This window comes from Solanum dulcamara, chromosome 1 (assembly GCF_947179165.1).
Source record: "Solanum dulcamara chromosome 1, daSolDulc1.2, whole genome shotgun sequence".
NCBI classification, from domain to species: domain Eukaryota; kingdom Viridiplantae; phylum Streptophyta; class Magnoliopsida; order Solanales; family Solanaceae; genus Solanum; species Solanum dulcamara.
The window spans coordinates 81,392,597-81,409,515 of record NC_077237.1 but is presented as its reverse complement, the minus strand read 5'-3'; the positions used below and the strand labels follow the sequence as shown (position 1 = coordinate 81,409,515).

Below are 16,919 nucleotides of genomic sequence, written 5' to 3'. Positions count from 1 at the left end.
GCTGCATCTCTTTCTGCTAATACTGCTGCTCCTTAGTTAACAAAGATCGAGACGGTTCGATCAAATCTTGTTTAGTGTTCATTTGTGTCTTTTAACTATGAGATAGCAGGTGAAGATCCAGGTACCTAGTGAAATAGTTGAGATTTGTGTGAGCTCATCCTAACACTACCTTCATACGAGACTCACGTCAAGTTAAGAGGTTAAAGGGTGGTTCCAGTTACCATATTATCTGTATGAGCTATCACCAAGAAATACATCATACCCAGAGAAAACGGAGCAATATGGTGCTGCTAACTTATAAATGAGAACAGCAAGAAATCAAAGCCAATAAAGAAAGAACATATTCTTGCTAATAAATTCAGTAGTACAGCGCCATTTTTCGTTCACGAAATTATTCTTTAACAAGATAAACAAAAAAAAAAGACTCCTCAATTGGAACAACTAAAAAACACCCTTTTTCTTTTTCTTCTTTCAAGAGAGCCTGTGGAAGTTGGTTAGGTGGGATGGAATGGTGTATCCAGATGTAATGCAATCTCCAAGGAAGTCAGATTCATAAATCCACAAAATAATTGTTGGTCAGTCCTTAGAGATCATGCATCAGAATGGTTGATGTATGTTGAATGCCTTTCCACAACAAGCTTAATCAATGGATTCTCAACATCAGCCCCAGGTTGAGTTGTGTCCCGACGAACTGTGATTTTTTCCTGCTCTGTGACAACTATAACTTCCTCTTTACGAGTTTGAAGTTCATTAGCTACCACCATATGCATCTTGTACTTTTTGAGGGCCATATCAGCCTTCCCTAAAAGGATATCTATATCTGTCTCCAGCTGTTAAGAAGTAAATGTTGATATACAGGTCACAAACGTATATATGTATAGTTCTGGGGAAACAACAGTGCTTTGATCTAGAAAAGTCGAGGATATACTGACCACTCAGTAAAGTCCCTATAGAACTTGATTTTTTTTTAAATTGTCCCAGAGTGAAACAAAACGTTTCATCCAATTAATGGCAATCATACAGGGTAATTCAATGAAAAAGACCATGTTATGGAACAAGTCAAAAAACTATTGACAATCATGTGTCTTTGATTAACCCGAGACTTCAACAAAATGGTTTAAAGTTATAATTTTCAACTTAAAAGTGTTTTATTCTAAAACATAAAAAGTTGCTAAGCAAGATTAGACTACTAATTTCACATTTATCAAATGCACGTAAGTATATCACATCCCATCCCCTACCACCACCAAGGCACCAACCGAACCATAAGATGGAATGAAGGGAGAAACTAAGCACTCCTTTCGATCATATTTTATGTGAACATTCTGACTATGCATGCCAGTTGAGTTAGTTCGACTATACTTTTTTCTCTTGCTTGAAAAATTAAAAAATAAGAAGTAATTGTTAAAGACTCCATATGTTAACTTGATGGGAAAAAGATCACATTATTATGTCAAATAAGAACTTGAAACATCAGAGAAAATAAAAATGGAGCTGCGTGAATAAGATGAAGAAAATAGGAATTTGATCTTTTATTTTTTGAAAAGGAAAATAGGAGTTTGATCTTATTAGTTCCAGAAATTGGCATATGCACAGTTCTGCTCAATATATATTCGACATGGTTAATTGTTCGGTCACCATATTTTTACAGGTATCGCAGACTTCAACATTGGTAAAGGAAACTCAAGAGATGATCAGCTAACCTTGAAAGATATGCAGAAGGCCACAGGTGCCCACTCATTTCTAAGCACATAAAGCATCTTTGGTACTTGAGCAAGCCGCATGTCTAAAGGACCAGATGCTGACTGGATCTTATGCATCGTCTGTAAAAAGGAGCTTTTATTTAGCAGAAACCAGAAGATGAGAGACAAACTAACATTTCTACCTACCAAAGTAAAAGGCAAGTTCTAAAGAACGACGGTAAGGGCAGCAATATTGCATGTAAGTGAATATTGGCCCTCTAAAAGGCCCAACATATCCATAAGATGAGTGTCGATAGATGTGCAATCGTACAAGATTAGATAACACCAAAAATGATCACGTCCATTAGGAGGTGCAAGTAGCCCATATAGAAGACAAAATAAGAGAATATCGCTTGAGATAGTTTGGCCACATGTTGTGTAGGCCTCCAGATTCACCGGTGCAAGGACGTGAATACATGATGATTGAAGGTGTTAAAAGAGGAAGAGGTAGACCTAAAATCACATGGAAAAGATTCATCTCAACATAATTAGAATATCTCAGAATCCAGACAGATTTAGCAAAAGGTAGAAACCAACCGAAGTTGAAAATCCGTAATCATGATGCCTACTAGAAGGCTAGTTCTTACTAGAAGATTCTTATTAGATATATACTCGCTAGAGTATATTAAGTATGGAGTATTGAAATATTACGAACCCTAACAGAATATTTATGATATTGAGGATTCACACGCCCGACTCCAATTAGCTTGTGATTGAGGTGTAGTTATTATTGTTATACACATTACTATTTCTGGTACTGGAACATAGAGGACAGGAGACAAGAAATAAGAAAAACAGAATTTCACAACGATCGAACTGCATCCAACCGTTTCCAGTGCAAATTCAACCAAAACAATACCAAGGAAGAATAAATGATTACCATGCTCTCCCACGGTACATAGAAGTCAGAAACTGCAGCTGCAAGATAGAACACAGCACTAGGACCAAGGCTCCTGAAAGACACAGCTATCATCCGAAGAATCTGTTTAACACAAACCACATTTAATACTCTTTTTACAAGCATTCATACAACATATTAGATATGGAGCATATTGCTTACTCAAAGTTGAAGTTTTAATAATTAAGTACACCAAATAGATTTGTACCAATCTACTGAACATAACCTACTTATCATACAAGTAAATAACTACTAACATGACCTGCAAATATTCAAAAATTGTTGTAAACGGTAATTTCAGCAGGAAGCCGCCATTAACTGCCTGCAATTAGAACTTGTTAAGTTAATTACCGTCAAATGTAAGTGAAATTTTGTCCGAATAATCGATTAAGATCCTTACAGAATGAGTTTCAGTAATAGCTCTCTTCACCACTTCAGCATGCGAAGGATCCACTGAAATAGTTCCAAGAAAAATAAAATGTCAGTGCGACTTGAAAAGCATAAAATGGTCAACAACATCAGACAGGTTCAAAATATTCCAAGCAATGGTTATAAATATCCTCAACCCCCAAGGTAACACCCAACAAGCCTGGGATGCAGATAAGATCAATATAAAGGAATTACGAAGATCAATATGAACAAAAAATACTTTTTAAATTCCATCACATCATTATATTTCCTCCTTCTATGATTATCCACATTTGTTTTAATCGGTCTTCATCACCTCTTTAATGTAAAGTATGAAAAGTATTGATCAATTGGATATTATCGATATGAGCCTACACAGTATATACAGAATGTTTTATTAAATTCACCATGCAGTTCTATGCTGCTAGAAATCAAGAAAGCATTGATGTCTGTTAAAATGAAAAAATAACAGACCTTGAATACTTGTATCATCAGTTGAAGTAAAACACTCAAGCAATGGATCGTCAGGCAGCGATCTGCAAAATGGCTGGCAGGTTCCCCTGCATATGTAGAGTTTCATGGACTTCAAAATCAAGTCAGGAGCATATACTATTTTTCAAAGGGAAGAATCATGATCAGGATAATGGTGCTACATAGCAATGCACTTGATACAAACCTACGATAAAGAAAGATGACAGAGTAACCAGCCTTCAAAAAGTACCTGCAATTTCAGTTTAATTTGAATGTAAGACGTTACATGAACCAAATGCGTACTAGAAATTTAAATATGGTGTTTCATGATATACTCTGTGGAAGCAGATCCTCTATGACCAGAGCTAAAGTTGTCAATATAACGAACACATCGCTTCTCCAAAGGAACAGTTGTACCGCCAGAAGTCACACACACCACCCTGTTTGCTTTTCCATTCTCTGAACACGATAAAGACAGTCAAAATAAAGTCCATGGCATTGTCATTGGCCAGATTTTAGAAAGGAAGTTCAAACAATAGAAGCTACAAGAGCTGAATGGAACCAAATTTGCCTGATGATGAATTCCGGTCGACAAATTCCTTCAATTTTGTCTCTATTTCAGCAGCATCTTTTAGTGGTGGAGCAGATTCAAAGAATGCCTTGATTTTGAGTGTTGGTGTTTCTGGTGCATGATCAGTGTTATTCATTGAATCCGTGGAAATCCTTGCTGAGATTGTTTATCTAAAATATGACAACTCACCACGATCACAACCTCAGAACAACCAATTCATCGATCAACAGCAAGTTCAATAACAGGGAATTTCCAAGATATATATATTAGCTAGAGATCCACATCAACAACTTCACTAAAAGTTAAATGGGAAAAAGGAGGGACGATAAATGTGCTTTTAATACAATTTCAGCCCCTCAATTAAGCTAATTTCATAAATTAGTGATAATAGAAATGTTGTGCAGACCAGACCTGATTCAAGGCTTCGATTAAAAGAATTGAGCTTTTCAAAAGTGCACCCCTTTAAGTTTTCTAATCACCTACAAGAAGAAGAATACAAAGGACAACAATCGTCATGCGAATGCGACACATGTGAGTTCATCACATTACGCGACTTCCCAACAATCTCACTCTCTAAGAGTTTTTATCAATTTATTCCTACCAACTATACTTCATCTTGGGATGAATAGGCCCAAATAGAACACAATGTATATGGATGATTCATCTAGCTGACTCCAACTACAACTATTTTGCGATTGACTCATAGTTGGTTGATTATAAGAATTACACATCAATGTCACAGGAGAAGGAAGAATACATCAAGCACTTCAAAAGTATCAAGAATTGAGAATGAGGTATGTGCTTCGAATTGATCAAGACGTAAACTTTAAACTGCAAATTGCTAGAAAACTTACTAATACGGTAAATACCCAGATACAAAATCATCCTTTTAAGACATTATTAAAGTTTTCACCTTGTGCAATGAAGCAAGAGAGAAGAGAAGCTAAAAGAGAAGAACACTCAATTTTGATATATAAAACATTCATAATAACCAAGAAATGAGAATGAAGTATGCACTTCAAATTGATCAAGACGAAAACTTTAAATTCCGAATGGCTTGAAAAAACATACTAAACCCCACATAAAGACCAGCCAAAAGTAATATAGTACTCCTATTAAGGTTTTAACATTTATCCCAAAACTAGAACAAGATAGTTTAAAGCTTTTACATTTTATATATCGAAAAGAGAAAACAAAATAGCACTAAAGTTTCCACCACTAATAACACATCAACTTGGAGAGGAACAGGCCTAAGTAACGCGAAATTAGTGAAAAAGACAGAATTTTCGCTAACGGGTTCATCATCTACTGTATATACATTTTTTAACAATAGCACTAAAGTTTCCACCACTAAAAACACATCAACTTGGAGACGAAGAGGCCTAAGTAACGCGACATTAGTGGAAAAGGCATGATTTTCATTAAGGGTTCATCATCTTCTATATAAACATTTTTAAAAATTGACCTTTGTATATACAGTGTGATTTTCGAGTGAATCAATGAACCCCTCCCACCCCCCACCCCCAAACCCATCTAGCTCCGCCCCTGAGCGGAAATAGATACAGACAATTGAATATAGCCGATCTCAACTTGTTTAGAATCAAATCTTTAAATCAATTGACTGATTGAATTACACACTAATAACATTCAAAATATTCAAGAAATGAGAATGAACTCTCTACCTTAAAAGGGTCAAAACAAGAACCATTAAAATACCCAAATAAAAATCAGGTAATAGTACTAAAATTTCTCACATTTATCAACAACAAAAGGTTAAAGATAGTAGTAACATTCACCTGATGCAATGGAGGAGAAACAGCTAAAAAAGATTCGATTTTTATTTTCTTTTTTATAAACCCAGATAGATTTGGGGATCAAAACTTAAAGATTATTTATAAATCTACAAATTTGAGTGAAATTGGGCAACTGGCTTTTTAACTTTCAGAGTTTAGTTGATGAGAAATTCAGAGATGGAAAAAAATTTATAGGTAAACAAATATGTGTAAATTAGGAGTATATTAAAAAAAAAAAAAAAGTAGATAATTATTACTCCTACTGTAATTAATAGCCGCCGAGCTCCCGCCAACCACTTGGTCAGATTTTGAGGGCTATTTATTTACGTTTTGAAAGGAGTTTGAGATAGCTTGAATATGTGATTGAAAATAGATGAATATTTTATTATGAAAAGATTAATTATGAATCGGATTCAAAAAAAAAGTATTAGAGGTAGATTAAAAAAGTATTAGGGAAAATGACGTAATTAAGGATATAAGCTTAAATTGAAAAATTTGGAGAAGACGAATTAAGATAAAGATTAGTATATAGAAGTGTGTCCCATACTAGTAGATAAGAGCACTCACTCTTGTTGCCCTTAAGGGGCCGTTTGGCTTCAACGAAAAATTTGAAAAAAAATTAGAAATTAGTGTTTGGCCATATAATTTTTCATTACTTGATAATATATTTGGCAAACATCCCAAGTTTTCAAAATCTACAAAAACTTAGTATTTGGAACAAGTTCTAATATCTAAAAAAATTTAAAAATTACTTCAAACTTTTATATTTTATAAAAACACTCATCATTTATTAATTCTAACTAATATTTATTTACCAACTTACTTCATTAATGTGACCAACTAACACCTTAAATAACATTTCTATCTATTAATAAAGGAAAAATAGTTACTCGCCGAAAAAGGTTACATTTGCTCTTTGTCATACTTTTTTGATATATTTGTCCTTGTCATCTAACTTTAGGCACATATATGTTCTTTGACCATTAAGTATATGTCCACTTTTATTATATCCTATGTGGCACTTACGTGGCGTGCTTACATGAATATATATATTTGTCCTATTTAATATTTTTTTCTAATTTAATTATTATATCCAACTCAATATTATTCTCACTCATTTAACCCATAAAATTAAACTCCTAAATATCCACTAATTTATAAGTAATTCTATTAGGAGTCGTTTGGTTCATTAAAAAAAAATTGAGATAAAATATGGAATCATTTAATTTCGTATTTGGTTGAATTTTTATTTTCAACATTAGTTATATCATTATTGTGGTATTATTTTTTTGTTTCTTTTTACTTATTAATTTTAATAAATCAACAAAGATTTATCATTTTCTTTCTGTTATGTATGGATGTATCTATCCAAGTGGGACCCACCCACTTGGATAGTTGGGCAAGTTAGGCAACAAATTGACTCTTTGTAATGCCTATATAATATGCACATTCTGTGCAAATGAATTAGAGAATACATACAGAAAAACACGCACAACTCCTCTCTTTTCCTCTTTCCCTCATTATCTCTTTTGTTATTATTTTCTTCTTCTTAAATTATTAATCTAGTCTATTTTACAACACGTTATCAGCACGAGGCTCCGGCTAATTTTTCAAGGTAACAAAAGTGGTAAGAGTTTTATTTAGTTTTATTTTTATAAAATGGCAAATATTTCCAAAATTGAATTTACTGCTCTTGATATCTCTGGAAAAGGCTACTCATCATGGGCACTTGATGCCGAAATTCATTTAGAATCAATGGATCTGGCAGACACCATTAAAGATGACAATATGGCATCCAATCAAGACCGTGCTAAAGCCATGATATTTCTCCGTCACCATCTTGACGAGGGGCTAAAATTGCAATATCTCACATTAAAAGACCCCCTTAAATTGTGGAAAAATTTAAAAGAAAGATATGACCACCTGAAGTTGGTCATGCTTCCACAAGCTCGTCATGATTGGCTAAATCTAAGATTAATGGATTTCAAAAATATAACTGAATATAATTCTGCTCTGTTTAGAATTATAGCTCAGTTAAATTTATGGGGAGAAGAGATCACTGAGCAAGATAAACTTGAAAAGACATACTCCACATTTCCACCCGTGAATATGCCCATGCAGCAGCAATATCGCAAAAAAGAATTTAAAAAATATTCTGAATTACTTTCTCACCTTCTTATTGCTGAAAGACATAATGAACTATTAATGAAAAATCATGATAGTCGGCCAGTTGGTTCTTTGCCACTCCCTGAAGTGAATCAGGCAAATTCTAACCAACAAGAAAGAGGCCATGACCCCAGACGTGATCGTGATCGTGGTCGTAATCAAAGAAGAAATTTTAATCATGATACTCGGCTGGCACCGAGAAATAACCAGCAATATAAAAGGCAGGGTAAAAAGCCAAAAGCTTTACCAAAGAATAATTCAGAAACAATATGTCATAGATGTGGATGTGTGGGGTACTGGTCGCGAATTTGCCGGTCGTCAAAACGTCTGGTTCAGCTATGTCAGGCATCATTAAAAAGGGCAAAAAATAATCCAGAGATAAATTTTATCTCTGAAGATAATATTGAGCCTATGCATCTGGATGTAGCTGATTTCTTTAATTTTCCAGACGAAAATATGAATATTGACAAGACTAATAATATGTAAATATTTTTCTTTTTATCTGTATTAAATATGATGTTTGTATTTTTCTAATCAATGTAAATAAATAAAAAATTGTGTAATATACCATGTGTTAATACGTATTTTATTTCTTATTGAAGAAAATATGGAAATGCCTCAAATCTTATTTGGATCAATGATAAATCACGAGGATATTTGTGTAATTGATAGTGGAACAACCCATGCTATATTTAAAGACGAGAAATATTTTTCCGATTTACTTAGAAGAAAAGCTAATGTTACTACAATTTCTGGTAATTCAAAAATGATAGAAGGCTCCGGAAGAGCTACTATAATTCTGCCTAAGGGGACAAAAATTGTTATAGAAGATGCACTATTTTCTTCTAAATTCCCAAGAAACTTATTAAGTTTTAAAGATATCCGCAGAAATGGATATCATGTTGAGACATTAAATGAAATGAATATTGAATATCTTGGTATAACCAAGAGTGTCTCAGGCCAGAAATATATTTTGGAAAAATTACCAACTCTGTCATCTGGCCTATATTATGCACAAATTAGTGCAATTGAAGCAAATATGATCGTAAACCAGAAGTTTACTGATCCAAATATATTTGTGTTATGGCATGATCGAATAGGTCATCCTGGATCAATAATGATGAGATGAATTCTTGAAAATTCAATTGGACATCCGTTAAAGAACCAGAAGATTCTTACAAATGATGAATTTTCATGTGCTGCTTGTTATCAAGGCAAATTAATTGCCAGACCATCGACCCTGAAGGTCGGCATCGAATCTCCTGGATTTTTAGAGCGTATACATGGAGATATATGTGGACCTATTCATCCACCTAGTGGGTTGTTTAGATATTTTATGATCCTAATAGATGCATCATCTAGATGGTCTCATGTGTGCCTGTTATCATCTCGCAACCTGGCGTTTGCGAAGTTGTTAGCACAAATAATAAGATTGAGAGTGCAATTCCCAGATTATCCAATTAAGGTCATTCGCCTTGATAATGCTGGAGAATTTACATCCCAAGCATTTAATGATTATTGCTTATCAATTGGGATAAAAATTGAACATCTTGTTGCTCATGTTCATACTCAAAATGGCCTTGCAGAGTCATTTATTAAGCGCCTACAATTAATAGCAAGACCTTTACTAATGAAAACAAAATTGTCAATTACTGTTTGGGGTCATGCTATCTTACATGCAGCAGCACTTGTACGTCTTCGACCGACACATTATAATAAATACTTTCCGTCACAATTAGTATTTGGTTATGAACCAAATATAGCCCATTTAAGAATTTTTGGTTGTGCGGTATACGTGCCTGTAGCACCACCACAACGTACAAAAATGGGCCCTCAACGAAGGTTGGGCATATATGTTGGGTTTGACTCACCCTCCATAATTCGATACCTTGAACCATTGACTGAAGACTTATTCACTGCTCGATTTGCAGATTGTCGGTTTGATGAAATAATTTTCCCGCCATTAGGGGGAGAGAAAAAGGAACCCGAAAAAGAAAAAGAAATTGCGTGGAAAGTTTCATCACTATCACATTTTGATCCACGTACCCGCACATGTGAACAGGAGGTCCAGAAGATCATCCACTTGCAGAAAATAGCAAATCAAATGCCAGATGCATTTACTGATTTGAAACGGATAACTAAGTCACATATCCCTGCAGTGAATGTACCTATCCGGATTGATGTCCCAAAAGGACCATCTACAAGTATCATAGCTTCTGAATCCCAAACACGCCAGAAGCGTGGTAGACCGTTGGGTTCAAAGAATAAAAATCCTAGAAAGAGAAGCGTGAGAAATAATAAAGATGCTACTACAAAAGAACCTCCTGAAGAAGGTCAAGATTTGAGTAATCCTGATATTCTTGAAGAAATCAGTGAACCTGAGACTCAAGTGAATGAAGAACTTTCAATAATTTCTACAGGTGATGAGATAAATCTAGATCGATCAAAAATTACGGTGGATAATATTTTTGCATATAATGTTGCACTTAACCTCATGCAAGATAGTGAAAGTCTTGAGCCTAAATCCGTCGAAGAATGTCGACGTAGATGTGATTGGCCAGAATGGCAAAAGGCAATTCAATCAGAATTAGACTCACTTGCTAAACGTGAGGTTTTTGGACCTGTAGTCCAAACCCCTGAAGGTGTAAAACCAGTTGGCTATAAATGGATTTTTGTTAGAAAACGAAATGAGAGAAATGAAATTGTAAGATATAAGGCACGCCTTGTTGCACAAGGATTCTCTCAAAGACCCGGAGTCAACTATGAAGAAACATATTCACCGGTTATGGATGGAATAACATTTCGATATCTCATCAGTTTAGCTGTACATAAAAATCTTGAAATACACCTAATGGATATGGTTGCAGCTTACCTTTATGGTTCACTTGATAATGAAATTTACATGAAAATCCCAGAAGGATTAAAATTGCCTGAAGCATGCAAAAAGTCTCGGGAAGTATACTCAATAAAACTCCAAAGATCATTATATGGTCTAAAACAATCAGGGCGTATGTGGTATAATCGCCTCAGTGAGTACTTGATAAATGAAGGCTATATAAATGATGTCATTTGTCCATGTGTTTTTATTAAGAAAACGGAATCAGAGTTTGTTATACTCGCCGTTTATGTTGATGACATAATGTAACACCCCTTAAAATGTTATTGATTCATGGATCCTTTCATTCATGAAGTCCAAATAAATTATCAAAAAAACTATTTAATTCAAACATGAAACTTTATGGATTTTCATATCATGATTCTAATTGCATAGATTATTAAATATTTGAAGTTTAATCACCTATCTTATGTTAGTTTACGTTGGCTCTTAAATGCATTAATTTTTTTTTTGATTTATGAAAGGTCCTTATATGAAGACATAAAAATGTTTTAAAGTATTTTGATCATAATTATTTCTCTCGTGACTAAAGTATTTTTATCATATTATGATCTCTCATGCCTAAAGTATTTTGATCATAACTATTTCTCTCATGACTAAAGTATTTTGATTATATTATGATCTCTCATGCCTAAAGTATTTTGATCATAATTATGTTCTCTCATGACTAAAGTATTTTTGATTATATTATGATCTCTCATGCCTAAAGTATTTTGATCATTTTCTCTCATGCCTAAAGTATTTTGATCATAACTATTTCTCTCATGACTAAAGTATTTTGATTATATTATGATCTCTCATGCCTAAAGTATTTTGATCATAATTATGTTCTCTCATGACCAAAGTATTTTTGATCATATTATGATCTCTCATGCCTAAAGTATTTTGATCATTTTCTCTCATGCTTAAAGTATTTTGATCATGTTCTAAAAGTATTTTGATCATGTTCTAAAAGTATTTTGATCATGTTCTCTCATGCCTAAAGTAATTTGGGCATAAATTTTTATCTAATAGTCCAAATTAGATGATTCAAATTTCTGAGTAACCACAACATCATTACCTACAACTTTCATGAAGAACACATCTTAAGATTCGGAGTTTAAGTAGATCAAATAAATTGATCTTTGCAAGATATAGTGCTATGACGGAATGGAGTGTTTGTAGAATAAAATTCATATCTAGATGTAGAATGCTCCAAATTAGGTGATTCAAATTTCTGAGTAACCACAACATCATTACCTACAACATTCATGAAGAACACATCTTACTCCTTCTCAAATATAGTTTGAGTTCTGAGCTGAGTTTTCTTGAGAGGAGTTTCTTAATATCTGTCCTTACCTTCCTGCCATTTTACATACTCGTACATTCCACGTACTGACGTCATTCGACCTGCATCATTTTATGATGCAGATACAAGTGTTAGAGATCCTCAATAGGCGCATCGTTGAAGATCATTTCTTTTCGGCTATTTGGTGAGTCCTTCTTATATTCGAAGGAACTCCTTATCCTTTTATTATTGTTGAGTGTGATGTTTCTTTTGAGGTAGCCATGGACATGTCATTGGCACCATCTAAGAGTATTAGAGGCTTCATAGACAGAGTTTGATGATGTAATCCGAATAGTTCTCCTTAGAAACTACTTCTTCTAAGAATTATCATTTTTTTTCTTTCCATATTGATGATGACAAGCCCACATTAGTATTCTTAAGTCTTCCGCTGATGAACAAATGAGTAATGAGACCAAGTGGTTCTCTCGGAAGCCAGAGATGGTTTCTGAGTGCCGGCCACGCCTAGGGTACCCTCTCGGGGCGTGACACATAAATCTCATTGGAACTCCTGAAGAGGTCCAAAAGGCAATTGAATATTTAAAGAAAGAATTTGAAATGAAAGACCCTGGAAAGACAAAACTTTGTCTAGGTCTGCAAATTGAACATTTAGCAGACGGAGTTTTTGTCCATCAATCTGCCTACACTGAGAAAATCTTAAAAAGATTTTACATGGACAAAGCACATCCATTAAGTACTCCAATGGTTGTTCGATCACTTGAAGTGGAAAAGGATCAATTTCGACCTCCAGAAGAGGATGAAGAAATTCTTGGTCCTGAAGTACCATATCTCAGTGTTATTGGCGCACTTATGTACCTTGCTAATGCAACTAGGCCTGATATAACATTTTCTGTCAATTTGCTAGCAAGGTATAGTTCATCCCCAACGCGAAGGCATTGGAACGGTATCAAACATATTTTGGGATACCTGAAGGGTACTATTGATATAGGTTTGTTTTATACTAACAAAGGTTGCGCAGACCTTATTGGTTATGCAGATGCAGGTTATTTATCAGACCCACATAAAGCTCGATCTCAGACAGGTTATCTGTTTACACACGGAGGGACTGCTATATCATGGCGATCTACAAAACAGTCCATTGTTGCTACTTCTTCAAATCATGCTGAAATAATAGCAATTCATGAAGCAAGTAGAGAATGTGTGTGGTTGAGATCGATGATACAGTTCATCAAAGAAAGATGTGGTCTGGAAAATAATGTTAAAATACCCACAATTATATTTGAAGACAATGCCGCGTGCATAGCTCAATTGAAAGGTGGCTTCATAAAAGGAGACATAACGAAACACATTTCACCAAAATTATTCTTCACACATAATCTTCAGAAGAATGGTGAAATTGATGTACAACAAGTTCGTTCAAGTGATAATCTTGCAGATTTATTCACAAAGGCATTACCAACATCAACTTTTGAGAAGCTAAGGCATAAGGTTGGAATGCGCCGTCTCCAAAATATCAAATGAAGTTTTCATCAGGGGGAGTAAAATACGCGCTGCACTCTTTTTTCCTTAACCAAGGTTTTGTCCCACTGGGTTTTCCTGGTAAGGTTTTTGATGAGGCAGCATTCAAGGCGTATTACCATATGTGTGTACTCTTTTTCCTTCACTAGGCTTTTTCCTACTGGATTTTTCCTAAGTAAGGTTTTAACGAGGCACAACATCTATGGAGGCACATTACACGTGGACATCCAAGGGGGAGTGTTATGTATGGATGTATCTATCCAAGTGGGACCCACCCACTTGGATAGTTGGGCAAGTTAGGCAACAAATTGACTCTTTGTAATGCCTATATAATATGCACATTCTGTGCAAATAAATTAGAGAATACATACAGAAAAACACGCACAACTCCTCTCTTTTCCTCTTTCCTCATTATCTCTTTTGTTATTATTTTCTCCTTCTTAAATTATTAATCTAGTCTATTTTACAACACTTTCGCTATATTAAACAGTCGCTAATAAATACTGCATTTTCGTAATTGTAACTCTCACACGACATATAAGCTCCTACTACGTTTTTCTCCGAAGCAAGTTCGCTTCCAACCGTAGCAACGAAAGAACAAATTAAAAAATAGTAAATTTGATGAATATTCATTTTATATGATATTGTCTTTATCATACTTCTTTATTGTTTAAGTCAAAAATAATTTCGTTCCAAACTCCTTTCTTTTTCCATTTATCTTTTATTGTTTGCCGACTGAAAAGAGGTCTCATTCCAATTTTATTTTCATGCTTGTAGGAAAGAAGATCGAGACTGTCAACTTGATAAATGCAGAAAACAATTGAAGGTGTTTTAGTTTGTTCAATGTAGTTGAAGACCTACAACAAGACGATGTGTTATTGGTTCCCGAAAGAGTTATATTTTCATTAGCTAAACCCTTTTTTATCCTGTCTTTGAATTCGTATTTTATTTGTACATAAATAATAAATAAAGGCCTTTTCAACCTATGTTGCAGTGTCTCCAATAATATATTCTTACTTCGTTTTTTCCCTAATAAATTATCAAATTTGATGCTTTTTAATCCTGCGCTAATATAATTGCAGTGAAGAAGGCTTACTTAAATGATATCTTGTCTTAGATTAATTATTCATACTCATCAAATTTATTTGAGTTACAACTTTAATAACCATTAACAAGGATATTTAGTAAAATAATTTTTTAATAAATAAATTTGTAAGGGGCGTATCAATTTCATAGCAAACTAGCAAAAGAGAATGGATGAAATATTATTTTTATATATCGCATTCAATATAAAACAACAATCATGAGTAAAAAAAATATCAACTATCAAAACACTCTTATACTATACTAGAAGTTAAAAGCCAACGTTAAAATTAGAAATAGAAGCTCATTCAAGTTTATCTATTGTAAAATCAAAATCATGATTTAGAACATTACTTAAGTCATTCATGTCTCAATTTAGCTTTTAGATTTTAATTTGATTATGAAATTACTTACGTTTTGTTATTTTATTTTATAATTATTGTTTTATATAAAAATATCTTGCTCGTCTGTTCAGGAATGATAAATAAGACTTAATAGGTCAAGTAACGAATTTTATAGCCAATTGAAAGGATATCCCAATCCCTTGAAAATACTTAACTTGTTTGGAGTTTGTCATTTTATGTGGTAGAGGAAACTCTCTTAGGCTCAGTTGTCGTTTTTCATTTCTCTAAATTCAAATTATCTAAATTTTAATCAATAATTTATTTTTATAATATTATCATGAAACAATAGTAATTTTCATATAAATTCTAAGCATTTAAGTTTTGATTTTAACTTTAAAAATTAAAAACGAAATTTGCTTGTGAAAGACATTTGAAAACCCATCACATATATGTGGACTCGATTATTTCAATTTTTCTGTTATAGATATTTAAATCGGCTCGAAAAATCAACTATCAGTCAATCCGATCTAAATTTGCATACAACAACTAATTTATATTCATCCAAAAATTTAGAACAGTATGTTTTAATTTGCCTTTTGAGCAAAATTATATATTACAAAATTAATCACTGAAAAAAATAATTAAAATTTAGAAACATAACAATTAATTATTTTTTAATTATACAGCTAATTGAATATCCCCAATTTCAATCTGAGCAGCAATATCTTCAAGTTGTTTCTTCACACTCATATCAATCAATTTTGATCCTGAATTTCCATACCTTATTGTAAATCCAGCAACAAGAGATTCATCAATCACTGTTTTGATCCTCACATTTTTCGCTCCGGTTAATCGTTGAACTCCTTTCGCGATCTGTGCTAAGTGTTCCGATTCAAGTTTCACCACTGAAGTCACCACAGCAAGTTCAGTATCAGTCAATGTATTGTACACTTTTTCGAATTCCTTAACAATGTCTTTGATTAATTCAATTCTCTTCATGTCCACAAGGATGTTGAGGAAGTTCGCTACGTGTGGTTGAATACTTGTGGATGAAACGATCTCGTCTACGAGTTCACGTTTCTTCTCTTCTCTGACGATAGGACTTACGAAGAATTGGTAAACCGCATCATCGTCGAAGATTTTCTCGAGTTTTTCGAGATCGGCTGTGGTTTGTTCTAGGGTTTCGTTGGACTTAGCTACGTCAGCAAGTGCGTTGGCGTAGCTACCGGCGGCGGAATCTGCCATTTTTGCTCCGAGAGCACCGCCACCACGGCCGCGGCGGGAGATACGTTTGGAGCGGAGTTTGATAGTGAGTTTTGGGAGCTTGAGGCCGCCGGAGAAGGAGAGCTTTGCGACTGGTCCAGTGATGAGTTGAGTCGGCGGCGGTGAACGGGATTGGAAAGTTATCGGAGTTTGTTGTAGAGCCGCCATTGATGAAAATCGAATCTCTATGCTCGAGAAAAGTGTGTGTGTGTGTGTGAGAGAGAGAGAGAGAAGAGAATGGTGGTTTGAGAGTGAGAAATGAGAAAAGGGATTATGGAGGTTAATGGACGGATGAGATTGAAGGGAAAGGAGTGATCGACGGTTATGAAGGGATAAGATTATCTCTTATTTCCGGTGAAGGATAGCCTCTTATCTTTTAGTTTATGGGGATAAGGAGTTGACACGTGTGTACTTCATATTTGATAAGCTATTCGAAATAAATGAAGGGACCAACAGTGAAATTCCAAAACGTGGGGTCTGG

At 34.2% G+C, this 16,919-nt stretch overlaps 2 protein-coding genes across 7 annotated transcripts; both read right to left on the bottom strand.

Annotated features, from left to right (window-relative positions):
* Positions 1-328: 328 nt before the first annotated feature.
* On the bottom strand, positions 329-6,280 carry LOC129880087 (phosphopantothenate--cysteine ligase 2-like). Of its 6 annotated transcripts, none has more exons than XM_055953976.1 (11): positions 6,141-6,280; positions 4,502-4,569; positions 4,082-4,260; positions 3,855-3,978; positions 3,725-3,769; positions 3,523-3,608; positions 3,041-3,093; positions 2,903-2,962; positions 2,623-2,724; positions 1,704-1,823; positions 329-830 (listed from the first exon to the last, which is right to left on the bottom strand). In XM_055953976.1, the coding sequence occupies exons 3-11, from the start codon at positions 4,224-4,226 to the stop codon at positions 591-593; spliced, it is 975 nt and encodes a 324-aa protein (XP_055809951.1). In that variant the 5' UTR covers positions 4,227-4,260; positions 4,502-4,569; positions 6,141-6,280; the 3' UTR covers positions 329-590. The 6 variants fall into 6 exon arrangements, with proteins under 6 accessions (XP_055809951.1, XP_055809935.1, XP_055809926.1 ...); XM_055953960.1 differs by lacking the exon at positions 6,141-6,280 and adding an exon at positions 5,887-6,118; XM_055953951.1 differs by lacking the exon at positions 4,502-4,569.
* A 9,423-nt stretch (positions 6,281-15,703) lies between these two features.
* LOC129880080 (ATP synthase delta chain, chloroplastic) lies at positions 15,704-16,698 on the bottom strand. The gene has a single exon (XM_055953927.1). The coding sequence runs from the start codon at positions 16,604-16,606 to the stop codon at positions 15,854-15,856; it is 753 nt and encodes a 250-aa protein (XP_055809902.1). The 5' UTR covers positions 16,607-16,698; the 3' UTR covers positions 15,704-15,853.
* Between the last annotated feature and the right edge of the window lie 221 nt (positions 16,699-16,919).

What these genes read in the sequence shown, in the direction of transcription:
- LOC129880080 (XM_055953927.1), bottom strand. Translation starts at nt 16,606, where the DNA reads ATGGCGGCTCTACAACAAACTCCGATAACTTTCCAATCCCGTTCACCG.
- LOC129880087 (XM_055953976.1), bottom strand. Translation starts at nt 4,226, where the DNA reads ATGAATAACACTGATCATGCACCAGAAACACCAACACTCAAAATCAAG. An exon ending in TGATGATACAAGTATTCAAG is followed by an intron (nt 3,094 to 3,522) that starts GTCTGTTATTTT and finishes GAACTATTTCAG; the next exon opens with TGGATCCTTCGCATGCTGAA. An exon ending in CCTTCTGCATATCTTTCAAG is followed by an intron (nt 831 to 1,703) that starts GTTAGCTGATCA and finishes ACTTCTTAACAG; the next exon opens with CTGGAGACAGATATAGATAT.